This window comes from Bos grunniens, chromosome 19 (assembly GCF_055505025.1).
Source record: "Bos grunniens cultivar Pamir isolate PY7600 chromosome 19, Bosgru_T2T1.0, whole genome shotgun sequence".
Lineage (NCBI taxonomy): Eukaryota > Metazoa > Chordata > Mammalia > Artiodactyla > Bovidae > Bos > Bos grunniens.
In genome coordinates, this window is record NC_141183.1 from 5,419,445 (window position 1) to 5,444,717 (window position 25,273).

The window sequence follows — 25,273 nt, forward strand, 5'->3', positions numbered from 1 at the left end:
TGTCTGAGCCAGCAGGGAAGTCCTGAGAGCAGCAGGATTCCCATTTAACAGACAAGGAGAACGAGGTACAAAGCAGCGCAGTGACTAAGTGCCCAGGGAACCCAGCTGGTAAGTGGCAGCTCAGACACCAAATCCCAGAGCCCCCAAGGGCCTGCCTGGGCAGACGGGCACACAAGGCCGAATCCTTCCAGAAGCTGGAGAACTGTGCAGCGGGGGCAGGCCCCCGAGACAGAGAGAGAAGCCACCTCAGGCCCCTGAGAGCCGTGGGCGCTCAGGCAGCCACAGGTCCCCCAATCTGCACCCTATCTGCCTTCCCCCACATCCTGAAATAACCCCAACTCCAAAAGCAGAGACAGAACACCGGGCAGCCGTAGAGCCTTTTATTTTCACGTTTCCTTGCTCTTTTAACATTTTCATGGAAAAAAATATACAGTTTAGAATCTGGAACTGACCACGGTCTAGATGCGTGTCAAGGGCAGCTGGTGGGGGCGCAGGGGGCTGCTCCACTGGAAACCAGGGAGCACCTGAGGGCACTCACTCCTTTCAAAAAGTCTGCCTCCGCCCTGGCTGGGTCCCGAGCTGGTTCTGTCTCTGTCACCCTCCCTCCCTTGACTACAAGGGCACGCGGGGAGGTGAGTCAGCTTGAACTCTGGAGGCTCACACCCAAGCTCAAGGACACAGGGAAATCCGAATTTCAGAACGAAAAACACTAACTTTTTAGTCCAAGCATGTGCCAAATAAGTCACGGGGCATACTTAACACTAAAAGAGTATCCTCTGCACGCCTGAGTTTCTAATTTAACTCAGCATTCTGTTTTTCCTTTTGTTGCTAACTCTGGCAACACTCTGCCCTCGGGGCTGTTGACTCAGAGGTGGGAAGGGGGTTCCCTGGACAGAGGCTTGAGAGAGGAAGGGGAAGTAGTCAGTCCCGGGCTGGGGGAGGGGGAAGGAACAACCCAATTCAAAGCAAGCTTTTATACCCCGCCCCCGCCCCCCCAGGAATGACAGCTCTTTTAATAATCATTTTCCAGAAATTTTCTACACTGGCTGCCTGCCCAGTTGTTAATAGCTATGGGGGAGGGGGCCAGAGACAGACACACACAGACCACCCCCTCCCACCCCATACAGCTCTAAATAAAGTTTGGAAGCACTTAGTATAAACTTCTTTTTCTAAAAGGGTTGTCTTCCTCCCGGTGGCAGGTCTACAAACACCGCTCCGGGTATTGCTTTAGAAAGATTTAAACACAAGAGACAACAGACCCAGAGGGACAGAGTCAGGGCTGCGGCCTGGCCTTGTGTCATCCTGGAAGGCCCCGTCTTGATTGAAAATTCAAGCCGCCGGAGCCTTCCTTCCGTTCTGTATCCTGTTCTCGTCCCCGGAAGGGGTCGCGTTTAGTGTACACTTTAGGTCCGCTTGGCCTCCAAGGGGTTCCCCGTTGCAGATGACCTGGCACAACATTTATTCTGATGGCCACTGCTGGGACAAAAGAGGCGAGTCAGCTGTCCTCAGTCCTGGTGCCCCCGGCTGCCCCGTTATCGCCACACGTGGCAGGGACTCGGGCTGCCAGCGAGCATCCAATGGAGGCCTGGGGGCGAGGAGAGCTGATGCCTGCTGCAAGCACGCAGCCCCGTCCTAGGAGCTCTGGGGCAGGGCAGGGTGTGCAAAAAAAAAAAAAAGTCAAGCACCCAAGCCAGATGCAAGTCCTCCTGGGCCCCCAGGCTCCGCCCGCACCCCTCAACCAAGAGGCCCAGGGTCAAAGCCTTGGCTGCCTCCGCGGCGTGGCTGGGGGCAGGGAGGGGACCACGCCCAAAGACCCCCACCCCCGGGCCGCCTCACACCCGGATCTCGTCCTCCTCCTCCTCGTCCATAAAGGAGAACTCGGGGTCCGGCGGCTGTGCAGGGAGAGCGGCCGGGGCGCGTTCCGGCCCCCGGAAGGCTGGGCTACGCTCCTCCAGGACGCCCGACGTGCAGCTAGACAGCGAGCTGCTGTCCCGCGTGGTGTGGCTGCCCGCGCTGCGGGCCGAGCCGGGGCTGGGGGCTGCCGCCGCCGCCCAGCCCTCATCCTGCAGGGCGCGGGAGGGCACGTCTGGGCCCCCCTCACCTTCCTGCCCTGCCGCTCGGGGCGCCGAGGCCGGGATGGCGGCTGGGTCCCCGTCGCCATGGTAACCGCCATCATCCGGTGCCCCCTCCGGCTCCCACTCGCCCCCTTTGTCCATGACGCTGAGCACATCGCCCAGCATGGAGGGCCCCAGGTCGATGTGAAAGGACATGATGGACTCGGCATGCTTCAGCCCGAAGCTGGCCTTGGGCACCATGGGCAGATCCGCTAGGTCCCCGAAGGCCTGCTCCTCCAGGAGTGGGTCTGGGGAGTGCGGGGCGGCGGCCCCGTTCCGCGGAGGCGCTGCCTCCTCCAGGCTGCCCTCTGCGCTGGCCTTTTTCACGGGGCTGGACGACAGGCTCTTGGGCAGCTTGCTGGAGCCCTTCTCTGCGGCCTCCTTCTCGTTCAGCTGCGGCAGGGACATGGCGTTCTTGACGAAGAGGGCCGAGTCCCGCAGGGAGCCCAGCACGTCCCGCTGCTCCCTGTCGCTCCGGGTCACCGACTGGGACCGCTTGCTGGCCCGGAACTTGCGGGACAGGAGGCTGCGCTTAGAGGACGAGGAGGAGGACGGGGCCTGCTCATCCACAGACTCGCCGTCCAGCTCCCCGGCCTTGCTATTGAGGAAGGAGGTGTCCCCGAAGGCGTCCCCTGCCCGGCCCACGTGCATGGTGTGGCGGAAGTCGCCCAGCGGGGCGCTGATCATCTCGGCCGTGAGGTCCACCCGCGAGCGGCGCTTGGAGTGCACCGAGCTGGACACCAGCTGCTTGAGGATCGGCATCTTGCTGGCCCAAGGCAGCAGGTGGATCGGGGGTCAGAGGTGAAATCCCGCGGAGGTGGATAGGGGGGCGGGGATCAGAGGTGAAGTCTGACAGAGGCGGATCCGGGGGGATCAGAGGTGAAGTCCGGCAGAGGTGGATGGCGAGTCAGAGGTGAAGTCGGGCGCCGGAAGGGGCAATGAGGAGATCACAGGGCTGCAAGAAGAACACAGCAGGGCAAGGGTTAAGCCAGCTGTCTGCCCAGCACCAGAGCCCATCCAACCCAGGGGCGGCCATTTACACCTCCTCACTCCCACCCAAGTAAGAAAGTGTGAAATAAGCCAGCGATCAATTTCAGAACCCTGCCAGCTCCCTCCTGCACAGGCACTGGGGCTAAGCCAGCGCTCTTTGGAGTTCGGGTAGCCATTGACACGCCTGTCCTGACACTGGAGAGAGAGCCACTCTGTCATCTAAAGGACTGTGTCTCCCCGCACCCCACCAGGATGCCCCCACCCCACCAGGATGCCACCAGCTAGCAGGGGAGGTGCAACGGGCAGGCAGCAGACGAAGGAGGGACTTGACTACTGCAAACAACCAGTCTGGAGACAGGCTGTCAATTCTTCCTGCTGGCTTATCTCAATCCCTGTGCAGTTAGTGGACACCTCAGCCTGAGTCACAGTCCTAAGAGAAGGAGTAGGACAGGACAGGCCCCAGGGAGGCAGGGCAGACACCTCCATGGACCTGGGCAGCCCGGCTCACTCTGCATCAGAATGAGGGTGGGGCCGTGGGGATCCACAGAACCAGCTCCCCAGCCCCCTGGTGCTCGCTGGGTGTCCCAGAAGTGAGGACCCCACCTGCCGCACCTCCTCTATGGGGCCCTGAGCTTTGCCAAGGGTCCACCCTCTGCCCGCCTCTCAGGGACCAAGACTTGGAAATGCCGTTTCTTTAATCATCAGGGGTGCACAGGGCGGTAGGCACTAGACAACTGCATACACCCCCAACCCCCAGGATGTTTAACCTGAACCAAAGAACATCCTCGGGGAGCCTAGGAGACCCTCTGAAAGCTTGTACCCTCAGCCACGCGACTCCCGGCAAGGACCAAGGTGAAGTCCGAAGCTGAAGCCAAACCAGCCCCAAAGGCTAAACCCAGCAGCCCAGGGCTGAGCAGAGCAGGGAGAGGAGGGTTGCCAGAGGCAACACAGGACGCCCCACAGCATTTCCTCCTCACTCTTGATGCTGCCCCAGGCTAGCCGCCACATCGTACCTGGCCCTGCTTCCCCTTCCCCCATCCTTCACCTTCTGGCTAAAACAGCCTGCCCAGGACCCCCCAGCACAGACCCCCCTATCTGGTGCCCCGTCCCTACCTCCCTCCTTGCCTCTCCCTGAACCCTGCAGTCTGCCCTGGCCCTGAGCTTCTGTCTCCTGGACTCCGAACCGGACACACCCGTGCTGGAACACCGGTCCCCTGGCTCACCCAGCATCCTCAGGGCTCAGCTGAGATGTCACTTCTTCCAGGAAACCTGCTTTAGCCCAGTGAGACCCCTGGCCTCCTGGTCCCCCAGCCCCCACACTGCAGATGGCCCTGGCCCCAGCAGGCACTGGCTGTGTCGTTCTACAGCTGTGGCTGGACTGTCATCTCCCCACCAGACCAGGAGCTTCCGGAGGGTTGCAACAGGCCCGTCGCCACTGAAGCCTGTCCGGTGGTTCTTGGCACAGTCAGTCTCCAAACACCTGTTGAAACGCCACCACCCACCCCAGTCTCTGGGTTGCTGCCTTTCTGCCTTCCCGAGCCCAAGGACAATGTCACCTCAGCCTACAGCTCTGGGGCTCCAGGCCTGACCTTTCCATGCCCTCCCGCCCCCGACCCACCGACGTGCTCCTTCCTTGTTCCTTGTCCTGCTGCAGACACCCAGCCTGATGGTTCCCCTGCTAGCTCGTGCCCCCCCCCCCCCACCCCCAGGCAGTCTCAGTGCTCGTCACTCCAGGCAACAAAGTTCTCCGGGGCCGGCAGGCAGCAGGAGCCAGGCACCGGGGCTCACCTGCCACACGGGTGACGCGGGCTGGCAGAGTCAGGTGAGAACGTCTCTGAAAGGCCTTGAGGTGATCCCCCTCCTCACCAGACCCTTAGGAAAATTCACTTCCGCCACCCCTAACCTCACCCCTCCCTAAACCCTGGGATCTGACCTCTAAACTATTAGACGTGGAGCCGCTAGACCAGGTTTAGACAAGTGTTTTCCATGAAGGTCTAGACAGCAAAGATTTTCAGCTGTACGGCAGTTATGGTCTTGGTCTCAGCTACTCAAATCTGTCTTTGCAGTGGTAGGAAAGCAGCAGTAGGCTGTATGTAAACAAATGAGCGTGGCTGTGTCCCAATAAAACTTTATTTATAAACACAAGTGGTGGGCCAGATTTGGGCCACAGTTTGCTGCTGCCTACACTAGACACAGGGCCATCCCTTCCACATTTATCCAGCAGAGAGTCACCGTATGTGACCCTTGGGGGCAGCCATGGGGTCTCAGGCCAACTTTAGAGAAAACTCTTTGGCTAACCGAGAGGAGGGTGGAGTGTGTCAGCTTCAGAACTGTTCACATTGAAGGAAATCAAATCAGGTCTCTAAGGCACTCTGGATACTAGAGGATCCCCCAGGCTTCTGCTGCCTTCAGGTCAGTGAGGCAAGAAGAGAAGGTGAGGGTCTGTGTCCTCAACCTACCTGCAGCTCAGCTCCTGCCTCTGGTCACAGGAGCCTCGGCTCTCAGCACAACTGCTTCATTTTCTGGATGAGAAAACAGGCTCACTGAAGCGAAGTGATTTATCCAGATTTAAGTGCCAAAGGGCAGAGCTGGGCTGGAAGCCGGTCTCCTGCGCCAGGCCTCTTTCTGGCCTTTGGTGGGTAGTGCTTCCGGTTAGGGAGCATTTCCAACTCCCTTCCCTGACTGCTGGCTGGAGAAAAGTACCTGTCATACTGCACAGATGCTGACCCTGCCAACACCTGGAGCCCGAGAGTCCTCGGTGGTGGGGGCTCATCCTGCTCCTGTAGGCTGTCTGGCCGCATCCCTGGCCTCTACCTGCCAGATGCCAGCAGCACCCCTTCCCCAGCTATGACTGTGACAACCAAAGCCTCTCCAGATGGGCTTTGTGTCCCCCGATGGTGGGGGGCGGGAGCACCTGGGTTGAGAATCCCAGTCCTGGAGTGAGAATGTGTATGCCTGCTCAGGCAGGAACAAAAAAAAAGAGGGAAGAAGGAACAGGGGAGGAAACAAAAGGATCCGAGTTGTGGGATCTGTGACGGGAACCTCCAGAGTTGCGTAAGGGTCTCAAGCTAACAGTAGGAATCCCCAGGCCCAGGGAGCAACGTCAGGCGCTGTGGTTTCCCTGACCTCAAGCGCTTGTTAGAAAGAACGGAAAGGAAACCGCAGGCCCTGCTGCCCAGGACTCAGCCGGTATGGTGCGGACCCCCGTGGCCCCCCACAGGGGCCAGGAGTTGCGGCCATCGTGGCTCCCCACCATCCTATCACCCTCTGTCGGGACATTCTCAAGGGAGAGCTAGAGGTCAGAGTTCGAGAGGCCGGCAGGGAGATCCCTAGGCTCCTGCAGAGCCCCACACCCCAGGAAGGCAGGGCAGGTCTGGCCAGAGCTTATCTGCCACCCCTGGTCTCGCTCCCTGGGGGTGGGGATGAGGCTTTGTGGCTCGTGAGAAACCAAACCATCTTTGACCTCCAGCATGAGAACGCCCCAAGTCCTGAGAGTGGGGGCCTAGGTGGAGTCACCCACTGGGCGCCCTGCCCAGCAAGGAGGACCCACAGAACCCAGCAGCCCTGGGGCCCTACAGCTGCAGCTTCAGCACTAGTCAGAGTCCACTTACTGGGCTGTTTCAAATCTCTGGTCTTACGGCACCCTCATTACACTGTCAGCCTAAACTCTGAACAGGGAGCAACTTGGGGGTGAAGAGGTGAAACTCTGGGGATAGGAACAAGCAGGTGGTCTGCACCAGGTTGGGGGGCGATGCTGAGTGCCACCCAGAAGGGGACTGTGCCCAAGGGTACTGTGGCCTCAGGAGGGGGCTCTGCTAAGCCCTGTGACTCAGCTCAGGGGAAGTGGCTAAAATAGGCAGCCACTCCCCATGGCACACCCTGGGCGGGACGCCCCCGCCCCCCTCCTCACCCCAGAAGCCACATCCCACTTTCCTGGCTGAGCAAGGGAAAACAGAGCTGCATCTTGTCTCTCTCCCTGACACCCTCGCCTCCTCTGGAATCCGATTCGTCTCCTCTTGGCCCTCTGAGCCCAGGGCATTCCTCTACAGCAGGGTGAGGAGCCTTCCTTGTGAGGCCAGGCCAGGCCAGGCCAGGCCCCTGGTTGGATCGACTCTAACCACACCTTCCCTCGTCCTCGCTGGCAGGCTGTCCAGAGCGCACTGCCCCCCTTCGTCACTAGCGCAGTGGCTCCCAGACGAACCTGAGCTCCTCCGGGGCAGCCGGACAGGCCTCCCAGTGTGCAGCTGGCCTGTAAGCTCACCCAGTACACGGAGGACTCACACTTCCACGCCCACGGCCACAGCCACCGGCCCCCTCCAGCATTTCTGCTGCTAACCACCCAGGCCATCCCCAAGCAACGTGGCTGGACAGAAGGGGGCATTCGAGCTCAGTCGTGCCCTGGGTTGGATACAAGAAGCTTTTTCAGGCAGAGAGGAGGGGAAGCAGGAATTTAGGGCAAAGAGGATGGATGCTTAGACAAGGCTATGGTCGTGGAGATGGATGGGGCCAGGATGAGGGTGTGACGATGGAGCTGGACGGGGTGGGGTGTGCTAGGGTTAGGACACATCCAGGTTTGGAGGTGGAGACCCCAGGGCCTGAGCAACCTGAGGAGACGGAGGACAGACTCCCAGGGAGCTGGAGCCCAGCTTGGGGTGGGGGGGTCTCACCTGGTAGGCCAGGGACTTTTCCCTGGGGGTGCAATCAACGCTGTAACCAGGAAGAAGCTGACTTTGCAGAACGGGGGTGGCGGGGCGGGGGGTGGGGGCGGTGGCGGCGTTGTGCTGAGAACATCAGACAGCTGGAAGGCCATGCTGCAGGGGATTGTGCAAGAAACGCGGGCGCCTGGGGGCCACGGGCGCCCTGAGGCTCTGTCGCTTTCTGAAATGCTCACCCGCCTTATCCTGAGAGGATAAGGAGTCCCAGAGAAAGTGGAAGACTGCTTTATTCCAACAGCCGGCCAGCGGCACAGGGAACGGACGAGACTTCGGGAGCTTTGATGCCCGCTGCTACACAGAGCAGGAGGGACTTGGGCAGGGCCGTGGGGTCCCTTTCGCTGCCTTGAGTGTATCTGGAAGCTTTTCGTCCCTTCACTGACACTGCCAGCAGCCCTCTCTATTTGAAAGTCTGCTGCTGGCACCAGGATGTTAAGAAGCCCTGTCTTAAAATAATTTGAGCCTGAATGGCCACAGTTAAATTAAGGGAAGAAAAACAAAAAAGAGCCCAGGATGGAAACATGAAATATCATTATTATAACTCGTGTACCACTTATGTATCTGTGGAGCGACCATACTCTCGGAGATGAAGAGACTAAATTAAGAGATTTGCCCTGGGGTCGTGGACAGAAGCCAGGGCTTTATTCCCACAGCCCGGCTCCGATCACTAAAATAGTGATGCATGACCCCGAGTGTGGGGACCTCAGCACATTAAAGCACGGAGCCTGTAATCTCTATACACATACACACATAGATACATGTTTTATAGATTAGAAATGAGGCTACTGTCAATCCATGCATCAATTAATAGGTTTGAGTTTTCCTTTAAAAAAAAAAAAAAAGGCAAAATATGACATTGTAGTTCTGGTGTTTTTCTTCCCACATCTCGGTGGGTTTTTTTATTTTTTTGGTTACAAAAAAAAAAATACTTTGGCCATGCCACACAGCATGTGGGATCTTTGTTGTCCAACCAGGAATCGAACCCACACCCCCGGCACTGAGTCTTAACTGCTGGACCACCAGGGAATTCTGTGTGCACTCCTGGGGGTGGTGCTACAGGATGGGACCCACAATGTCACGTGACGCCCACAGAGCCATCCACAATGCCTTCAACTTCAGAGATTCCCAAGACTGAGAGGGGAAGGACAGCCCAGAGATGATCCCATCCAGGGGCCTTGACTGGGCTATTGGGCTGGAGAAGAGTACTTGCCCAAGACCACTGAGCTGGTGGTGGATGCAGGGCGTGCTGATGCCCAGGGCCCCCGTCTCCCAGTCTCGATAGGTCCTCACAGATAACACAGGCTTTGACTCAGTCCAGGCATGGCGCTAGACCTTCTGGAGTCTGTTACCATCTTGCTGGCACTAAGCCGGGAAAGGGGAAGAGGAGGACTTCCCTCCCACGGAACAACAGGTACCAGGTGCCACCAGGCAGGGAGGGAGGTACAAAACCCCAGCCCAGGAGCTGCTCAGAGTCAAAATGACCCCAGGACGGGATGGTCTTGGGGTATTGGCAATTACAGCAGTTTCTTTAAACACTTAACTTTAAATCCAGAAGGATCCAGGAGCCCCCACAGTGGGAAACGCACCCTCTGGAACTATTTCAGAGCAGAAAAAAGTCCCCAACACAGATAGCCACTGACGTCTCATTCATAATATCAAGAGACTGGAAACAGCCTGATACCCAGCAATAAGAAAATGGTTGAGAAAACAAGGACATGTTAACCCAGCAGATTATCCTGCAAGCACAACAAGCGGGGTCTATGAAGACCATGCAGGACGTGGAAAACTGATCACCAAACGACCTTGAGCAGAAGGAGAAAAAGGCAGAACTTAGACTTGTTTATACGCAGTGATCACAGACGACACACACATACACATTCTCGAAGAAAGGCAAAAGGGCAGGCAGAGAAATTCAAGGAGTGATGTCAGGCTGGAGAGGAAAATGGGCTTTTGTAAAAAAAAAAAAGTTTCCTTTAATGTGGCAGTGCTGTTTTGATAATAATAATAGTAAAAATCCCAAAGCATCAAAGGCTTAAGGAAAAAATTTTAATTTCCAAACCAGCTTTAAACTATCAGATTCTCAGGCTCCCCAGCTGCAGCCCATACAAGGCGCTGGGTGGGGGATGGGAGGGGAAGGCAAGGCTGTGGGGCTCAGGCCACATACTCTCAAATCAAACGATCAAAAAATCTCCGTTGATGTCTGTCCTCTTTCTCTCTCCCCCTAAATCCGCACCTCCCCCAGAAGGACAAGTTTATCACAAGTTTATCATGTCCTCGTTTTAAGTTGCCTGGGAGGACAGAGTAGGCAGCCTATTAAACCCGGTGGCAGGGGAAATGGGGAGCTTAGGACCCACCCCCTGCCCCCAAGAACCTGCTTTCCAACAACTAGCAATTCAGAAATCACAACCTCCACCTCCCACCTGGGAGACTGGCCAATTTCCAGTGACACGGAAGCCTGGAGCTGGAGGCCAGCCTCCCACAGCGGCCATCCCCCAGTGGTACCCTGGGCAGGGGGTGGTTTGGTTCCTGCTGCTTCCACAGCCCCAGGTCCAGTCTCCTGATGGCTACCAGAGAGCAGAGGGGACGCAAAGAGGCAGGGTCACCTGAGGACACGGGGAGGACACCCCAGGGCCCCAGCCACTGGCCGACCACCAGCAATGCAGAAATAGGCATGCCGTCAGCAGTTCCCATACACCGGGTGCCTGCTGCGTGCCAGGCATCATTAAACGTAGGCCCCTGGCCCCGCGCACAGGGTGTCGTGATTGCCCCCACAGCACAGAAGAGAGAAACCGAGGCTCGGATGGAGTGAAAGCCCTCACGCTCTCTCTCAGCTACTAAATGGCGCTTTGAGCCCGTTTCTGGCAGACCTTGGGACACGGCCTCCGGCTTATTCACATGTCCGCAGCTGAGAATGTGCTCACAGCCAGAGAGATGGCAAAAGGGTGGGATTAGGCAGGCTGTTTATCTCAGACCTGGGGACCCAGACTCACTTGACGGACACCCCCATCAGCCATCTGCTCCCAGGGATGGTTCAAACGGGTCCCTCCTTACTCCAGATCTCATCCCCGCTTCCTGCTCTGAGGACCCTCCCTGGGAGGTGAGAGGTGGGGAGGACCCCCCTGAAGCAGAAGCCAGGACTTGCCCAGCAGAGTCAAGAGTGGGCCCAGTACAAAGCCCCACTTCAAGTGTTTCTCATGCCTGTCCCTGTTCCAATCTCCAGCTTGTGTTTCTTGGTGGTTCCCAGTTGCTGGAAAGGAAGACCAGGACCTGGACCCCATCCCTGTCCTGAAACCTCCCAGGCTGGGTGCCTGGCGCTGGCTCCACCCTCCCTGCCTCTCCGAGTCAATCTAGACCTTGGGTTCATTGGCCCAAGGGAGCTATAAGTCCCGTTTCCTGGAGATAAACATCCTCTGGCGGATAGATTCTTCCGGGAAGGAAGGGAAAGTGAACAAAGCCCCAATTTCTCTACATGCTTTCCGTAGCCGCGAGCAGCCACCGCCCACTCTCCAGACATCCCTGGGGGAGGGGGAGGTGGGAGAGGAGTACCACTGGGGAGGGGGATGAACTGGCTCCAGGTAATCAGGACGCTAGGGTGGAGCACAGACCCTAAGGACCCTGCTGTCTGCTGCCTCTCCAGGTGTTACTACATAACGTGAGCCCACACTGTCCAATACAGCAGTCCCCAGCCCGGTCGGTGGCCATGGGGCGCTTGAAATGTGCACCCCAAATGGAGTCCAGGTTGAAATGTCCAAGTTGACCTGTGCTAAAGGGTAAAGTAGACACTGGACTTCAAAGACTTAGCATCAAAAAAGAGAGTGCAAATTAGCTCATTTTCCACAGTGATCACGTTAGAATTGATCTTTTCAAATGATAATATTTTAAAATATTGTCAAATGATATATTAGAAAAGGATAATATTTGGAATATACTGAGTTAAAGAAAATGGTCGTTGCACCTCTTTGTACTTTTTCAAATGCATCTATTTAAACCGTAAATTATATACTAGATTTGCAGGCTACCTCTCTTCGATAGTGCCGATTTAGATGTTTTTCTCCACCCCTCCCCCCACTTTTTTCAAAATATAAGCAGCACTTTCCAGGGCAGAGGGATGAATAAAGCCAACCACTGTTCGCATTTGAGTGAAAATGGTTACATGTTCATAAATACCGCTACATTATCTTAGATTAAGTCCTACTGGCCTCAGCTTCACATCCAGCAGCCCCTGAAGAACGCTAGGCTGTTGCCGTTTCCTTCCAGCGCTGCAACAAGCAGCCTTCCAGCTAAGTCTGCCCAGGTCCATTTCCGGAGGATACATACCGATAAGTGAGTAAAATTACTTTTGTTTCTCTTTTTCACTTGTTCTCCAGAAGGTTTTTACCAAGTTACAGTTTCACCAACATAGAGGATGACGCTGTCCAATACCAGGCATTATGGTGTCCTCAGTTGAAAACAACAAAACCATGATCACCACCACCTTTGTAAACTTATAATTTGCATTTTCATTTTTCCCATTACTAAAGAGGGAGGGCATTTTAGAAAATATTTCTCTAATGAATTGCTTGTGGAAGCCATTTTACCCAAATTTGGGGCGGCGGGGGGGGGGAGGGGTCCTTCATCTTTTCCAATGGATTTGTATGACTTTAAATCTTAAAGCGCTTAGGAATGTTGACTATACTTTGCAAATAATTTCTCAAGTGTATCATATGCCTGCCTACAATATGGTGATTTTGTTGTTTTCTTTTCCATGGAGTGCTCATTAGTTTTTACATGGTTAAATCTGTTTTATAATTTCTGGCTCTAAAACCATGAAGCAAAGGCCTTCCCCACTCCCAAGTTTTATGAAAACATTCACTTCTTCTAAAACTACCAGGTAATGTAATAATGAAAAATTACTCATGGAGATAAAAATACTAGTAAAGGAAATACAAAGATGTCTGTGGCTTGAAACTGAGGGTCATTTAAAAATAAAAAATTAAAATATAACCAAGTTAGTTACTGATTCTGTATAAAACTGGTATAAACTATGAGTAAAGGATCAGATGCTACCTTCATCAGATATAGATACAGACACCACCACCCACGGTTTCTCTGGACTTCCTTTCCTGCTTTTTTAGATCAGTTCAGTTGATCAGTTCAGTTGCTCAGTCGTGTCGGACTCTTTGCGACCCCATGGACTGCAGCACGCCAGGCCTCCCTGTCCATCACCAACTCCCGGAGCTTGCTCAAACTCATGCCCATTGAGTCGGTGACGCCATCCAGCCTCTCATCCCCTGTCGTCCCTTCTCCTCCTGCCCTCAATCTTTTCCAGCATCAGGGTCTTTTCAAATGAGTCAGTTCTTCGCATCCTGCTTATTGGTCTCTGTTTATTCCAAAACCAGGTCCATACTATCAGCTCTGTGAAATACGTTTTGAGTATTCAGTAGGATAATATCCCTACGTTAAGTTTTTTTCCTGAAAACTCTTTGGCTTTTCTAATGCAGTTAGTCTTCCCGAAGGACTTGAGACACATTTTATTAAGTTCCAAAAGAAGTCCTGATGGAATTACATTGGGATTGACAGCAAACAATAAGTTAATTTGGGGAGAGTTGATGTTATCACAACATCATGTCTTCATATTCATTTATCCAAGTCTTTTAGACATTCTCCATTAAATTCTGTGGTTTTTTCTTCCTACAAGTCTGACACACGTCTTGTCATGTTTACTCTGAGTTATTTTATGGTCTTTCATTGTGAATGGGTTTTATATCCAGCCCCTTTCATGTAGCTGTATCTTCTGACTGGTGGTAGCTGGTATATGGGAAAGCTGCAATTTTAAAATTTATATCTATTTAATGTCTACCCTACTAAGCTTGTACTGTCTTTACACACCCTAATCAACCATATGATTAAATCTTTTGAGCTTTGCAAGTGGACCAACCCAGCATCTGCAACTAATAATAATTCTGCCTCCTCCATTCCTCATTCTTATCTTGTTAAATGTGCTACAATTGCCAACATAATGTTGACTCCTGCTCGTGACAAGGGGGCGCTCGGTTCCTGGCATTTACAGTGCCGTCCTAAACCCAAGTCATCCAGCACAGTAGCCCCCGCTCACAGCAGGCTGTCGAGTGCCTGAAATGTGGTGAGTGCCACCGAGGAACTGAGTTTTTACATCTTCTTCCATTTTAATGATTTTGAATGAAAAACTGATGCTTGATTCAGTTATTGGAAAACCTAAGCATGTTTAAAACACCTTGAGGGTGTGAATCTACTTTTTCAACTGTAAATCCCAATTCTGAGGGGGCATTTATGAAATTTAGCATCCCAACGGACGTGTGCTACAGGTGTAAAATATTGGAGAAGGAAACAGCGACCTGCTCCAGTATTCCTGCCTGGAAAATCCCATGGACAGAGGAGCCTGGCAGGCTACAGTCCACGGGGTTGCAAACGAGTCAGATACAACTTAGCGATTAAACAAACAACACGTGTAAGATACACAACGGACTTTGAAGACCTCTATAAAAAAACAATGTAAAATATCTTGTCAACATTTTTTATGATTACATGGTGAAATGACAGTATTTTGAACATACTGGCTTAAATATAACATTAAAATTGACTTCACCAGGGCACTTCCCTGATGGTCCAGTGGTTAAGACTCTGAGTTTCCAATGCAGGCGTGTGAGTTCAGTCCCTGGTTGGGAAACTGGAGCCCCACGTGCTACACAGCACAGCCAAAAAATTAAAACAAAATAAAAATGTATTTCATCAGTCTGTAGTTTTTAAAATGTAGCTACTGGGAAACTCAAAACTTCTTTATGTGCCTGGCATTATATTCCTATTGATGATGCTGTTTTAGAGGTATTTCCGTTAATCATGATACCACTGGCTTCATAAAGATATTCTCAACCATCTTAGAGAATTTATAGTTCTTACAGTTTTAGGAAAACTATACCAGTCACTTAGCCTGAGTTGTGGGAAAACGCACTGCAGTTTAGATAATTAATTTACCCTTTGCCGAAAACTACAATGGCCAGTCTGGCTTAAAGATTAGGAAATGATACCTTAGACCCTATCGTGGACCTCAGATGGATATGCGCCCCCTGGACCATAGGTCATGGAGGAAGTATGAGAAAGCAAATGGAGATCACAATACCTTTGCCTTATACCAAGCTGGCTGCTCTATCTTGTTTAAGCTTCCCTTTTGGAGGGGCAAGTAAGAACACCATCCTAAGCATTTGAAAGACCCTAAGTACTCTTCCCAACAATCCCATGGAGTTACCGGCATCATTCCCATCTTACAGATGAGAAAACTGAGGCTGAGAGTTAAATGCTTCCCCTGAGTCACACAGCTAAGGACAAGGCTGTCCAAGTCTGCCTGATTCTGAACCCTGGGCTTTTCCGACTTGACCATAAGGTATATCATGGGCGTGCTGGAAGCATCGCTGGGCGTGCTGGAAGCATCGCTGGGGGTGCTGGACTCAAATCTGATGAAGGTTATGGATGCATGAGCACCCACCAGACAACCACTTTGCACAGAATTTCAGGTTAAAATATCCCAAGTCCAAGCTCCTCATTCCCCACCACTCCAGGGAAAGGACAAGACAAATCCCTCGACATATAGACCACAGCCGCCCCCCACCCCAGGAGGTCCACGGTGTTGGGCAACCATGCTCCTCCTGGGCTGGGGATGGGCCATTCTCTCTCCACCCTGCTCCCTCTTCATCCCAGAAGCCTATGCCTTGGGCCAGAGGAAGGAGAGCAGGAGGGCCGGCAGGGAAGGCTTGGCATGGAGGGAGAAAGGCCCTGCCCCATCACTAACCAGGAGTTACAGCCGCTCGGGAGGGAAAGGAGTGAGCCCTGACCTGGGAGTGAGAGGAAGCGGCAGCTCTGGAGCCAAGCCTAGAGGAGCCAGCGGCTCAAGGGCAACTTCACTTGTTTCCCCTCTTCCTTGAGGGGTGTGTGTGGGTGTCCGTGTGTGTTTCCCCAGCCACCCAGCTCCCATCACAGGGGGAAGAAGCTGGAGGAGGGGAGGAAAAGGAGTACCTGCAGGGGGCCCCATGCTCCTCCCTCCTGCCAGGGCTTCAGAAGGAAAGGGCTGGGCTTGACATCAGATCGGGCCTGATCTCGTTTGGTTTCACTTGGCGTCTCCTAAGAGCAGAGTGCTCAGCTGAGGAGTGGGGCATCAAAGGACACCCTGGGTCTCCAGCGGGAGCCAGGTGGATCAGGTCCGGCTCTAGAGCAGGCTGGTGAATTTCCACCTTGACTCTGTGGGATGGAGTGTGCAGCCTGGGGGACCCTGGAGCCAGACTCCCCGGTGACCTGCTGGCTCGGCCACACCGGGCAAGTTACTTGTGTCTCAGTGTCCTTATTAGCTTACAAAGCGACTGATAACACCACGTACTCCCTAGCACTGCTGTGAAGATGAAATCAGCTAACACAGGTAAACCCCTTACACGAGGACTCATAAGGGGTGAGCACTCCCCCGTCTGCTGTGAAAATGATGCTATAATGTGTTCTTTTTCAGCAGGTGCCCCATCTCTACACCTTGAAAGGTAGAATTCCAGCATCCCCTGGGACTCTCTACCAACGGTCACTCTCCAAGCTCAAAGAGGACACATACCTTCAGTGTCGCCCGAGGGCTCCTATCCAAAAGGCCCCAGGGCTGACCCCTTGCACAGTCCTTGGGGGCCCCAGGATGAATTGTCACAGGGTTGGGGTATCCTCGGGGCTCCCAAGCCCAGCTGTAGACTGCCTAGTCCAGACCAGCAGGGCAATCATGCAGCCCCTGGGCTTGGTCTTCTTCCCCATGTGCCTTCCCTTCTCTTTTCTTTACCTTTTAACCTTTAAGGAAACAGGAGGAGGAGCCTGGCTTTTCTCAGATGGGACTTCAGCTCTTTCTGATTTCAGTTCAATACAGGAGATAAGGCCCTCCCGTTCCTCCCTAAGATGTAGATTAGTGAACTTAGAAATCGGGGGGACCAGATACCAGAAGCAAATAATGGTTGATTATCAATATGATTAACCCCCAGTTAGGACCTAACCCGGTCCTCATCAGAGGTATCCACACACGGTACTGCCAGCCCTGAAGCGGTTCTTCTGTATCCCCTCTGGCTCTCCATTCCCACCATCTGACTGAGACTTCAACCCCAAGGGCAGGGGGAACACAGGGGCTCCTCTTGATGTCTCAGTGAGCCAAGGACGACGTTCTGAGGAACGGAGAAGGGCTGCAGGGAGTGGAAACCTGAGTGTGGAGAGGAAGGAGGGGCAGGGAGCAGACACATGAACACAGAGCCCGGCTTCACTGTCACGGATCTGAAGCTGGGGTCTGCAGACCAAGTCCAGTTACCCCAAAAGCTGCCTGGATGCAGGTATAAGAACCCTGAGATGCTCCCAGGGAGGCTAGAGGCTGTCTTGGCGGACATCGTCGCCACCCTGCTGGCCAGGGGAGGAGACGGTGGTCAGAGCGGCCCTGGCTGGGCAAGAGATGCTGTCCCTGAGGTCAGTCCCAGGGCTCCTTCTTGTCCCAGCTCTGCGGCTTCTCAGATGGCCTCAGCCCCGGGGATGAAGGAATGAGAGGGAAATGCCAGCAGTTTCTTACGGGCTGGGTAACCCCAAACTGGGCTCACCTGACCGGAAAAGGAGACCCTTTCTAGCTTGGGAGGCTGAGTGGGGGCCACCAGAGCCCCTGCTCCTGGCAAGGGGGGTTCTGGATGTCAGTGCTGCCTCCCTGGCCTGGAGCCCCAAGCTGCAAGCTGGTGGTGCCCGGGGAGAGACTCTGATAGAGTTCCTGGAAGGAAGCCCAAGGCTCCTTGTATTTTAAGCTAGAGTATCAGGGACTCAGTGAGTGGGAATGCCGGATCCTTCAGGGCTCGACTTCCTCCTCGGCACCCCGTGAGCAAAGGGCCACCTCCAGTCGCCACATGAGTCCCTCCCTGCAGGATCCCACCCTCCCCAAGTCCCCAGAGGTGCTGGCCCCGAAGACACTCTGCCCATGGGTCCAGGGCTCAGTTCCCTTTCCCAAGGTTGCAGAAAGGCCTCCAGCACATAGGTCAGGAGATCGAGGCTCTCATAGCTTCCAGGGCCAGATTGCTCAACTCCTCTCCCTCCGCCCCCAAGCATATCTCTGGCATCAACCCAGATCCTGTTCCTCTAAGGGACGGGCTCCTCCCTCCCCCCACAGGGACAGGATCCTTTGAGCATGTGGAAGCTCCAGCCACTGGAGGCTGGAGCCACTGCCTGACAGCAAGTCTGGCCTCTGAGGCCTCCGGTCCCAGCTTGGTCCCACCTTCCTGCTCAGAGGAGAGGGGGCAGGGGAGAGGGCGAAGGGCGGCCTGCTGCAAGCACCTTGCCCGCCACACCTGGGCACAGCCTGTCCTGGCTGCAGTAATCAATCAGCCATTCCAAAGGTGGAGGTGGCGAGGAGCCCTGAGCCAGAGCCAGCCAGAGGTCCTACCAAAGGCTCCTGAGGGTAAAGAAGGGTCTAGGGTCCTTTTCCGGGGGTCAACGTCCGCCCAATCCCCGCCCCCCCCGCCACTTCTCAGACAACAGTCTCTGGGCCTGGGGCTCCCCGGTCTCCAGTCCTGTGAGGGCTGGACTGTCAGGTTCCACGAGGCAACAGGACCAAAATCGGCTGGATGTGTCCCTACATGGGATTGGGGTGAGCATCGGTAAGTGGGTGGGTGGGAGAGAGAAATGAGAAGGAAATGGTGGACATCCCAGAAAAAGATGGAAAGAATCCTCAAAGTCAAGGCCTGAGCTAGGGAGCATCTCATGAGCACATGGTCACTCATGAGCTGGAGCTCCAGGAACTCAGGGAGACGGCAGAGCGGCCGGCGGAGACCCCAAACCCCAGGCTCATCTCATCACACGGACCCCCTCGCAGTCCCTGCAGGGTCCCCAGGATCCCTGGGAAGACCAGGAGAAACTGCCCAAGGGTCTCCCAAGGTTCACCAAACCCCAATTTGTGGGAAGGAGCAGCTGTCCCCAGGGAGTGGAGGGGCAAAGTCCAAGTTCGGAGGAGATAAACCACAGTAATCGGTTGGTCACACGGGCACCTCACACCTGGCAGCTGATGAAAGCTGGGGCCCACAGGAACCGCCCCGCCCCCAGACTCACACAGGGTCCTGGCTACCCCCCAGGGATGGCACCTCCCTGGTCCCAAGTTCTCAGCGGGTGTCCCATTACTCCCTCTGGAGCCCTGGGGCCACCTAGAGGCTTGGCTAAGCCCAGGCCTGGTCCAACACACTCCCCTTTTCTGGGGGAAACCCACAGCTCAGCTTCCCCCTTCCTTTGTGCCCTGTTCTTTGTTCTCTTAAAATTCAGTCCATCCTGCCGGGGGGTCCCCTCCTCCACCTCGGCCTTGGAAAGGGGCGGAGGGAGTAGGGAGTTATTAGAAACCCAGACTGTGCAAAGAAGTTGCGTTGCTGGAGGCCCTCCTGTAACCGGGCCCCTCATTGTTTACGCGGGCTGGATGGCGGAGCTTGCTCTGGTCCAGATGGCCGCTGGAGGGGGCGGTCAGGAAGAGGGAGATACCCACCCCCCCACCAACCTCCACCGGCACCTAACCTCCCCAGGAGAGGAGCAGGGGGCTTCACACAGCTCAGGGACCCTTGCCCGCCATTCAGCTGCTGAGCTAAAGGGGCAGAGAACAGGCACCGGGGACGCAGCCCAGGGCCGTGGGAGCCTGTCAGATCGCAAGCGTGACAAGAAAAGAGAAAGCATTGTATTTCCCCTTCGTTCTCCCGGGGAGAAAAAGAAAACTTCCCAGGCGCAGGCTACGGCGTCGCGTCGGGAAACGAGGAATCTGGTTTGAGTTAGCCGAGAGCACCCCTCCCCCAGACACACACTCACACACACACGCCCCGGCTCGTCCTCCCCCGGGAAGCCCGCCGGCCCCCTCTCCGATTCCCGCCCAGCTCCCCCGGCGGCCAGGACACTCACCCGCGGCGGCCCGGCGCGCAGAGCGGCTCACCCGGGACGCGCCCGGGGCTGGTGGGCGGCAGTTTTGTGCCCCCGGACGGAGGGCGCTCCGGGGAGGGGGCGGAGCTACAGACGGCCGATCCCGCTCCACTGCCCCGAGCCGGTGATTAAATCATTAACTGGCAGCTCCCGGCTCCAGGCCAGGCCCGGAGCGCTCGGCCGGGTTCCGCGTGCGGCCACGGGCCGGGCTCAGAAGCGGCCCCACCCGGCCGATCGGCGCCGCGGCTGCCCCCCCAGCCTCGGCCTCCCGGTCTCCCGAGGAGGCGGGCGCGCGGGGTGGGGCGGGGCGAGCCGGGGAGGGAGGGTGTGGGGCGGGAGGAGGGTTTGTTCGCTCGGCCGTTCCCTCCCGGGCGGCTCGTCGCCCCTTTCCGCGCGGCGCGGTGACACGGGGCGGCGTGTGCTGCGGCGAGTGTACCAGGGCGAGTGTGCACGCCTCTGCCACTACGCGCGAGCGACTGGGTTCTGATTCACGGAGAACTCTGCACACACGCCCCCCTCGGGGGCACCGCGCGTCGCCGAAGGCTGTGCTCCCGCCCCAGCGTCACCCACCCGGGCGAAGGGGTGGACCGTTCAAAGCCGGGTGGTCCCCCGTCCCCAACCCCCGAGCAGCGCCCGGATCCGACCGGCTAAGCCCAGTCTGGGGAGGGGAAATCGACCGCCACCACCTCCCTCCCCAGCCCGGATCTGCTTGGACACCAGTGCGTGGCCCCGGGCCCCAGCCTGGCCACCCGGGGGCGGGCGCAGGAGTGGGGACACCCGGCCGCGCTCCCTGCCCCGCCGCCCCTATCGCGGCTTTTCCAACCCCCTCCGCCCCCTTGGTCGGGGGCGGTGGGGAATCGAGGTCCCCACACCGAGCCCACCCAGGCCCCGCAGGGCGCCGGGGGGCTGTCGCGGCCAAGGGCCGGGTGGTGGGGGGGACCTGTCGCCTACCTGGGTCCTCAGAGACGAAAGCGCCGGGCCGGCGCAGCTGCGCGCTCAGCTCCGTGGGCTCGGCGAGGCGCCGGGGCTGGCGGCCCATGTCCGCTCTGCATCGATTTGCCTCTGGCTCTCGGGCTCGGGGCTGGGAGCCGCTCGGACACTCCCCTCCCGGGCTCCGCCCGCGCCCCCCCGCGCTGATGTCACCGCGCCGCCGCAGCCAATGGCTGCTGCGAACCGCGGCCGGGCCGCCCGGCCTCCTCGGTTCAAATCGCAGAGCCGGAGCCTGCGGGAACGGCATGTGCCGCGGTTCTGGCCGGTGGGGTCCCGGCGCGCCCCCGCCTGGCTGTGCTCCGGCCTTGACCGCCTCACCTGGAGCCTGGGGGTCAGGGGCGCGACGCACCTCGGGGGTCTAGCGCGAGCTCCTCCGGCGGCCCCTCCGGGCTCGGAGCGCAGACGGGACCGGATAACCCCCGCCCGTCCCTCCCGGTCCCAGTGCGGGAAACGCAGGAAGCCCCCGGGGCCGGCGCCGCTGCGGGCAGGGATCCTCTCCCTCCCGGACTCTTCCTGAAAACGAGGCGGGGAGGGCTTGGCCCCGAGGCCAGGCCCGGGGTGGGCCTTCGGAGGACTCGGGCCTGGGGACCTGTCTCTGATTGTCCCGCTTTCCCACATCCGCGCCCCTAGCCCCCTGAGTGTTCGCCGGAACTAAGCTTCCATGTGCGGCAAGTGAACCTCGGGGGCCAAGCACTCCTGAGACCCGCCGCCTGAATCCTATGAGAATCTCTTTAGAGAAGTAGCTTCCACTTGTAAGCGATCGTTGATAATAAACTGCCTCAGGAGAGAAGACACAGCAGTAAGTTAAGCTCTCTAGCTGATAGCAGCTCCGTGGCCTGGGCTTTTAATTTTCAGGGAAGAGGGTCAGGCGGTCAGAGGCTGTAGACTCCCTCCCACTGACCTTGGATGGGACCCCTCAGTGGTCTCTTTGGGCTGGTACCTTCCCCCCGCAGGCAACCCTCCCCCAAGGCCTGCGTCCTAGGTCCCTTCCACCTGAAATCAAAGCTTAAGTTTTATCTGTCCCCCCAAACTTTCTGGATTCTCTGAGGCATCTCCCCTTCCTCCAACCTTTCCCCCCATTGTTAACTAATTGTTTTGTCTTTAGTAATTGGTTCTCCTTTTACAGGTGTCTGAGGTTTACCTTTCAATTAGATGACCTATCAAACGAGCATACCTCCAGGACAAAGTCTTTGTAATTCTTCCACTCCTTATCCGAATTCAATGCTTTGCATCTGAGGTTCCTTCCACAATCCTTGAACATTCATTGAGGTTTGCCTTTGGGGATAAAGATAAATTAAATCCAATCCCTGCCCTCAGGAAGCCCTCAGTGAATGCAGGTGGCTCCAGGAAGGAGCTATGTAGATGCTACTTGGGGCTTCTCTGGTAGCCCAGTGGTTAAGACTCTGGGCTCCCACTGCAGGGGAAAATGAAAGTGAAACATCTCTCAGTCATGTCTGACTCTCTGTGACCCCGTGGACTGTCCAGGCCAGAATACTGGCGTGGGTAGCCTTTCCCTTCTCCAGGGGATCTTCCCAACCCAGGAATCAAACTGTGGTCTCCTGTGTTGCAAGGTGGATTCTTCACCAGCTGAGCTACCAGGGAAGCCCCATTGCAGGGGGAGCAGGTTCAATCCCTGGTCAGGAACTAAGATCCCACATGCCATGTGACATGGCCAAAAAAAGTAAATGCTTCTAGACACTCGGGGCCATTGCATTGTTAATATCCTGGCAGGGAGTCTTGATTGAAAGAAAATGCTGGGAAGGATAATTTAGGAATTTGGGAGTAACATATACACACTGCTGCTGCTGTCGTGTCCGAGTCTGTGTGACCCCACAGACGTCAGCCTACCAGGCTCTCCCGCCCCTGGGATTCTCCAGGCAAGAACACTGGAGTGGGTTGCCATTTCCTTCTCCAATACCCACTACTACATATAAAATAGATAAACAAGGACCTACTGTATAGCACAGGGAACTCAATATTTACAATATGATTCACATTGTCGTATAGCAGAAACCAACAAAACATTGTAAACCAATTATCTTCCAGTTAAAAGTAAATTTTTAAAATATTTGTAATAACCTACGTGGGAAAAGAATCTGAATGAATAAATAAATATATATATCCCTTTGCTGCACACTTGAAATTAACACAACCTGGTAAAGCAACTATGAGTGAGTAAAAGTGTAAGTTTCTCAGTTGTGTCTGACCCTCTGTGACCCCACGGACTGTTGCCCACCAGTCTCCTCCTCTACACAAAAATACTGGAGTGGGTTGCCATTTCCTTCTCCAGGGGATCTTCCCAACCCAGGGATTGAACCTGTGTCTCCCGTGTTGCAGGTGAATTCTTTACCCTCTGAGGCACCAGGGAAAATCAACTATACTTCAACTAAAAAAATAAAAAGAAAGTGCTAATTTTACCTGATGGTTGAAATCCCATTTCTGGGATTAGGACTTGGCTTCCTAATCATTTGCCGAGGCTAAGTTTTGCTTCAGCCTTTCAGACTAGAGCTGCCTAGAGAGAATCAGAGGAAATTCACAAAATGGAAAACTTGAAGCTTGAATGCCTACCTTGAAATTTCTGGCAACTTCTAAGCCCCTGACTTTGGAGAAGGATTTGAGGTCTTAACTGCACCTTTGGTGAAACTTGACCTGTAAGCCTTTAGGCCAGGACGTGTGTCTTGGCCTGTTCTGCTGCTGGGGCCTGCCCGGGACTCGGAGGGCGTGATCCTTACAGCTGCACGGGCCTGCCTCCCTCGACCCGGTCACCCCTCTCGAAACACACAGCTCCCAGTCGTGCATACTGGGTGCTGGGCACTTTGGTTCACATAATTGGACCCCAGCCTTCATGGGATCCCTTATGCTGGTTAATCCTGTTCCCTTCCAGAGAAGTCAGAGGCCTGACTCACTCAGGTCTGGTGTTTGCCATGAAGCAGGATTCCAGGCAGGTCATGTCAGTTTCTGGAAGCTCTATGACTTCCCACCTCTATCCGGAGTCCCCAGCCCCCTGAATTTCCTTCTTCCGAAGTTAGATGAGAAGATCCCGGAAGGACCCCTCAGGGTATCACCAGGGCCTTGACCATAGCACAATTTGGGATGGAGCCTGGGTAGCCCGAGGCCCTGCCCCCTCCCTGGGCTTCTCACCCCCACCGTTCTGGGCAGAGGCTCCTCCTCGCTTCCCTGTTCTTGGGAACCACCTGGGGCCCTTTTTCGGGGCCTTGGCAACCTCTGCAGTGCAGTCTGGGAAAATCCCCAGGATACCAGGGCCGGGGGCTCAGGGTGGGGCCCTCCACCACGTGGCAAAGGCCACCTCTGGGGCCTCTTTTGCCCCTGGCTCCAGGCAAACGAACCCCCCACCCCACCTCCCTCCACTCCACCTCCCCCTGCCCCCTCAGAGTAACACATCAGAGCTCTGGGGCAGCCAGCTCACATCAGTCCATAACACGTCAGAGCTCCGCGGCAGCCAGCGCACATCGGTCCAGTTCAGTCACTCTGTCGTGTCCATCTTCTTGCGACCCCATGGACTGCAGCACACCAGGCTTCCCTGTCCATCACCAACTCCCGGAGCTGGCTCAGACTCTTGTCCATTGAGTCGGTGATGCCATCCAAGCATCTCATCCTCTGTTGTCCCCTTTTCCTCCTGCTTTCAATCTTGCCCAGCATCAGGACTTTTTCCAGTGAGTCAGTTCTTCAAATCAGGTGGCCAAAGTATTGGAGTTTCAGCTTCAGCATCAGTCCTTCCAGTGAATATTCAGGGTTGATTTCCTTTAGGATGGACTGGTTTGAGTCAGTGCACATAGAGAATTAGAAAACAGGTCATCCTCAAGGGACCCTTGGGGACAGGATGATATCTGATTGGTGGTTTTTTTTTTTTTTAATTATTTCTGTTAATTTTGGCTGCTCTGGGTCTTCCTTGCTACTCGTGGGCTTTCTCTAGCTGCAGAGCACAGGCTGTAGAGCTCAGACTTCAGTCGTCTGGCACAGGGGCTGCTACCCCGAGTCATGTGGACTCTTTGTGGACCAGGGATCTAACTCGTGTCCCCTGCATTGGCAGGTGGATTCTTAAACACTGGACCGACAGAGGAGTCCTTGATTGGTGTCTGAATCCCCAGTCTGGGTCACAACTGAACCGGGTTTAGTAACTTCCCCCTCCCTGACCCCTGCAGTGAACTCCCTGGGCCTCATTTATTCTCCCGAGACAGGAGGTCCGGAGGACTCAGGGGGTGAGGGAGCCGCTGTGTCTCAAGAGACCCCTGGCCCGGAGGAATAGATGCCGTTCACTGGACTGGGGACTCTCTGGGGACAGGAGGTCACAGGAGGGCTGAACTGAGCCGGGAGAAGGTGATGAGGGGCGTCACTGGGTAGCGGCAGGGCAGGGAGGTTGTGGAGTTTACTGGAAATGAGTCCACACGTGGGGTCGGAACCTCTGGATTGTGTGACCTCGGGGGAGGCAGTCTGTCTGAGTCACAGCTGCGGGAGCTCACAATCCAGACCGAAGGCGGTTATCAGTCGGTGGAAGCTGACCGAGGC

General features: G+C 55.7%; 1 protein-coding gene across 4 annotated transcripts; it reads right to left on the reverse strand.

Annotated features, from left to right (window-relative positions):
* Positions 1-366: 366 nt before the first annotated feature.
* On the reverse strand, positions 367-20,827 carry CDC42EP4 (CDC42 effector protein 4). Of its 4 annotated transcripts, none has more exons than XM_086355958.1 (3): positions 20,708-20,827; positions 5,564-5,626; positions 367-3,069 (listed from the first exon to the last, which is right to left on the reverse strand). In XM_086355958.1, the coding sequence occupies exon 3, from the start codon at positions 2,874-2,876 to the stop codon at positions 1,833-1,835; it is 1,044 nt and encodes a 347-aa protein (XP_086212084.1). In that variant the 5' UTR covers positions 2,877-3,069; positions 5,564-5,626; positions 20,708-20,827; the 3' UTR covers positions 367-1,832. The 4 variants fall into 4 exon arrangements, with proteins under 4 accessions (XP_086212084.1, XP_086212085.1, XP_086212082.1 ...); XM_086355959.1 differs by lacking the exon at positions 20,708-20,827 and adding an exon at positions 19,739-19,778; XM_086355956.1 differs by lacking the exon at positions 5,564-5,626.
* Positions 20,828-25,273: the final 4,446 nt, after the last annotated feature.